This window comes from Nanorana parkeri, unplaced genomic scaffold (genome assembly GCF_000935625.1).
Source record: "Nanorana parkeri isolate BGI_ZX_2015 unplaced genomic scaffold, ASM93562v1 scaffold137, whole genome shotgun sequence".
NCBI lineage: Eukaryota > Metazoa > Chordata > Amphibia > Anura > Dicroglossidae > Nanorana > Nanorana parkeri.
The window spans coordinates 1,314,195-1,319,170 of record NW_017306405.1 but is presented as its reverse complement, the minus strand read 5'-3'; the positions used below and the strand labels follow the sequence as shown (position 1 = coordinate 1,319,170).

General features: G+C 40.4%; 1 protein-coding gene across 1 annotated transcript in view; it reads left to right on the top strand.

Annotated features, from left to right (window-relative positions):
- The window catches only part of RBM33 (RNA binding motif protein 33), a 95,918-nt gene that overhangs the window by 53,379 nt on the left and 37,563 nt on the right, over window positions 1-4,976 (top strand). The window contains exon 15 of the mRNA XM_018554002.1: window positions 2,833-3,471. Coding sequence (XP_018409504.1) covers window positions 2,833-3,471 — 639 coding nt within the window. The remainder of the gene's footprint in view (window positions 1-2,832; window positions 3,472-4,976) is intronic.

Sequence of the window (4,976 nt, the reverse complement as noted above, 5' to 3'; positions counted from 1 at the left end):
AGTGAGAGCAATCATTTTAGGGCCATCAATCACTGATAACACTAAACTGATGAGCGGTAACAGCTTTTAAAGCGTCGCCTAGGGCCAATTTTGGGTATTATCGTTTTTTGAGGTTTCGCGCGCGCACGCAATTTTAAGGCTTGACATGTCTTTTTACCCGACGTAAAAAGACATGACATGTCTTTTTACCCGACGTGACCCCCATCTTTTATATTTTACCAAAAAATTGGGTAATAATAAATGTTTTATCATTTAATATAGGGGAAACTGTTTTTTTTTTAAAAATTTCGGTAATTTTTCCTTAATATAGTAAAAAAATAAAACCCCCAGTGGTGAATAAATACCACCAAAAGAAAGCTCTATCTGTCCCCAAAAAAGGGTATAAAATTCATTTCAGTACAGCGCTGCATGACGGAATAAATGTCAGTCAAAGTACCGCAGCGCTGAATACTGAAAAATGGCCTGGATGGGAAGGGGGTTTAACACCGCGGATGTCAACTGGTTAAAGGCAACAAGATTACTATTGTCCCCACCAAGTTGTGCCCCAGTTTGTGTGTACTCAAGAATACGTGATTAATAGGGCAGTACTGTGCGTCCCCACATGTTTATAAACTGTTAACTTGCTTCAGAGTAGAGTGGATTTAAAGGATACGGTCACACAAAATTAGGAGGTTTTTGATAATGCAGTCTTGAGTCACCTGGCAGTTTTTTCTCATTTAGGGCAGGTTCACACCATTTTCTGGACCAGATCTGGAACACAATGCATTGCGTTTTGACTGCGATTTTGCTGTGTTCCGGAGCTGGGCTTTCAGATGCGTTCCAGTTCTTATGCATGCATTTGTATGCATTCCAGACCAAACAAAATGAGACATGCAGTATTTTTCTGGTGTGAACAGAGGCCAGAAATAGCATAGGGATACATTAGGATGCAATTTGTTGTACAAATATTTTTATTAAGGAAGAACAGAATTACATTCCATCCAGTAGGAATAAATAACGAAAGGTTCATGCAGTAGAAAAGTACCTTATAACATTACAACGGCATATTGGTGTGCCATGGTAAGACATCCATATAAGAGCCAATGAAGGACAACATTATAACATTAAGTAGAAGATAAAAAAACTGACGAAAACAAAACCCCCCCTTCCAGAAGCCATGGTAAAAACGAATGCACCAAAACGGTATGTGCATAGACTCTGCGGGTGGGCTAGCATCTGGAAATCAAAGTGAGGGCGCCAGCTACCTGCTGCTGCTGCAGGACGCTAGCGGGGCCACACAAGTAGGGGAAGAGGAGCTAAAAGCTATATGCCAAGCAATCAATCCATATCACATGTTGAAGGCTCCAAAAAACACCAGAAGAACCTAGGGGTAAGTGGAGAAAAAGAAAAGGGGAAAGGATAAGAGAAAATGACAAAGAGAAAAGGGGGCTGTAAGGGGAGTCGAGGGGGGCTCCAGCACCTCAACCAAACATGTCCCAGTTAGCTACGATCCAGTCCCAGTGGCTGGACATAGTCCAGCCAGGGTGACCACGTTTTCCGAAAAGAGGCATGGGAGTCGTGCAGGATAGCCGTGAGTTTCTCATGTACCATGATACCCATGATCCGTTGTCTAACCTCCGAGACATTAGGATGCAATTTGGGTCTGGAAATAGTCTGGTCTGGAGATGATGTGGTGTGAATGGGCCCTCAAGCAGAAAAAAAACAAGAACCATGAAACCAGAGAGACAACATATTTGCTCCTGGAGCTTCATTCTTTTTCAGCTCTACTGTTATTGCCAGCATAAGGACATGCTCCCTGGCTTCTCATTGCCTTTTGGCTTTTTGCCTTTTATTGAAATCTAATACATTTGTCAACCCCTAATAAAGAGGTATTGACTAAATGGCAAATCTAGTGGTCAGATTGAGACCTGCCTTGTGAATGTGTAATGTGGCTGTTTGCTGTTGTACAATGGCTGAAATATTTTGAGTGAGTTTAGCCATTACACTTGTATTTTTGCCTTCCTTTGTAGTACCTTTAGACACAATGGGGGGAATTTATCAAAACTGGAGCAGACAAAATCTGGAGCAGTTGTCCACGGCAACCAATTAGCTTCAGTTTGTTCCGTTAAGATTGTAAAATAAGAGAGAAAAGCTGATTGGTTGCCGGTCACAGCTGCTCCAGATTTTGATCAATCCCCCCCAATGTATAATGCAAATGTTTGCGGAGTTGACGAATTGACACATGCAGAAATGTGGTATGCTTTCATCATTAGCCATCAGTCACTCTGGCCTACTATTAATCAACTGTATTACTGTAGAGTGGCGTTGGTTCCTTATTAGAGTTCCCAGACCGAACAAAGATTATTTGATGCTTATTATTTTCATCCAGAGGAGAAAATGAGCACAGAATAATAAGTCTTTGCAGTTTACCATTAATATTCCAGCTTAGCAGTTGATATAATTTTGATTCTTGGGAGGGCGCACAAGTTCAAGGTCAGTCACTTGGCTTGTGGTGTTCATTATAAGCAATTATTGTGTGACAAATGAGTTTGAGATCAGGCTTTAAAATGGTGTAAGAAAAATCAATAGTTCTAATGAAACCTTTTCAGGTCATTTACCTTTTGTTAGTTTGTCAGCAGAGAACGAGATAAAGCGATCTGACAGGCTCTCTGGTATCTCCATAGTTGTTCCATCCTGTATTTATGAAGGGCTGAAAACAGTTTCTGTGCGTGTCCATACTACTAATCACAACCCATTTGTGTCAAAAGAGAAATGGTTGTAGCACAGCCAATGATGGCAGAAATTAGCTAAAACGAGTGAGCTAAAAAGACATTTCTTTTCTTTCCCTTAAAGTTCCCCGATGAGGACGAAGAGACCAGGAAATACCGCTTAAAAATTGAAGAACAGAAACGTTTGAGAGAGGAGATTTTGAAGCAGAAAGAACTGCGTCGTCAACAACAGGCTGGAGCCAGGAAAAAGGAGCTTCTCCAAAGACTTACGCAGCAGCAGCCACCGCAACAGGCTAGCAGTGCACAGGAAAGCCAGCTCGACACAGACAAACAGACTGTAAAGTCAGAAAACAACAGCAGCCAGATTTTGCCTCAAGTTACTTCGCAGGTGCGGCCAAATGTGAAGAATAGACTGCTTTCTAAGAGGTCTGAGGCTTTGACAACCTCTCCACAAAAAATTCCTCATCTGCAAACTGCTGTACCCAATGTAACATTTCAGGGGCAACAGAAGAAAGTCATTAAGCAGACAATGCAAAACAAAGTGTTAGAGTGTCCTGCTTCAAAGGTTCAGCAGGTCCGGCCTGGAATGTCAGCCCCATCTCTGGCCTCACAACATGCTGTTAAAGTAGTTCCAGTTGAGGGCAAGCCACCAGAGCAGAGACTTGCTGGTACAAAGAGGACTGTCATGCAGAGGTCAAACAGCAGCTCTGGAGAAGGAGCTCATATAGCACCAAAAGTCCGTGTGATTAAGTTATCCACAGGGGTAAGTCCACATTGACATTATCTTGTCAAGTGACACACGGCACATAACCACTTCTAATGCTGACATATATATCATCTTCTCTGTTGTCGGCTGACCCTGGAATATCTTTACCCATTGACACACTGAATACAAAAATGCCTGTTTTTTTATAACTGTTATATCATGTTTTTGCTGTTTTCTGTTTTTATCATCTTCACCATTAAAGATGATAGAGGTAGGCATATGAAAAACCTTTTTAACCCAGTGTAACAAATATTTTTATTTTGTGATTGAGGCTTTTATTACGTTTTCATATAGGGTGTCTTGAATTATTTCAAAATGTCAGCGAGTTGTTTTAGCTAGCTTATTTTGTGAGCTAGGGAGGAGTATTCTCTCGATGGTTATGTAAGCTGGGATTGACGTCAGCAATTGTAAAACCAGTTTTATTCAGTACAACATTTAAAAAACGCTTAACTCATAGGAATGATCAGAATTTTTTATTTCTTAATTCATTGGGGCCCCTTTCGTTTTCTATACTTTCTTAATCACCATTGTTGTGTGTGTTTTTTTTTTATCACTGAAATATTTTTTAAAGATAATACACTAATTTGGTTACAGTTTCGTAATGCTGGTGTTTCATGTATCGGGACAGATTTAAGGAAAAATGCAGAATAGTCTATTGTTCGTAAATTACGGGACACAGGGAGTTGAGCTTTAGTTGATTTGACATTGGCAAATCAATCAAAGCTGCAGGACAGCTTTGCAGAGCCCACTCCCAGTTTGCAGCAGTTTTGTAGCTAGCAGTACTTTTTTTTTTTTTCTACAATGTTTTACACAAGACTCTTCTAGCAAGTTACCCTGCATGCCGTTTTAAATCTTGGCTTTCTCCTTAGCATAGCCTTAGTGGAGCTTACTCGACCCTGCCTAAAAGATGCAGTCTCCCCTGACCACTGTCAGATCCATGGTGAGGGCCAAATGCCACTCAGGTGCCCAGGCAGTAGTCTTAGTTTCCTACAGGGTTAAATATGTGTCTTTGGTGCCAGTCTTGTCTCACATGGTCAGTTTTAAATAGGGCTGCAACTAACGATTATTTTCACAATCGATTAGTTGGCCGATTAATCGGTTTTAAAAAAAAACTACCATGTTTTATTTGAAATAAAATACATAAACTGGTTGTTACAAACAAAATGTATTTCATTTCATTCATTTATTTCAGAATAAAACTGCATGCACAATTTTTTGCCACCGCACTGGAACACCAAGCTTTGCAGTATTGTGCGTTCCAATGCAGGCGATCGCACTGCGGCCAGAAATCATGTTTGGGGTGCCATTGAAATTAATGGAACCACAGTGCATCTCCCGCAGCAGAACTGGTCAGGCTAAAACCCCAATTTTTTTCCACCTTTTTTATTTTTTTAAATAGTTGTATGTATTAGATATTTAAATTAGTTATTATAGTATAAAATTAGTATTATATTAGATATTTAACCTCTTGCCGTCCGCCCGTAGTAAAAAAAACGGACGGA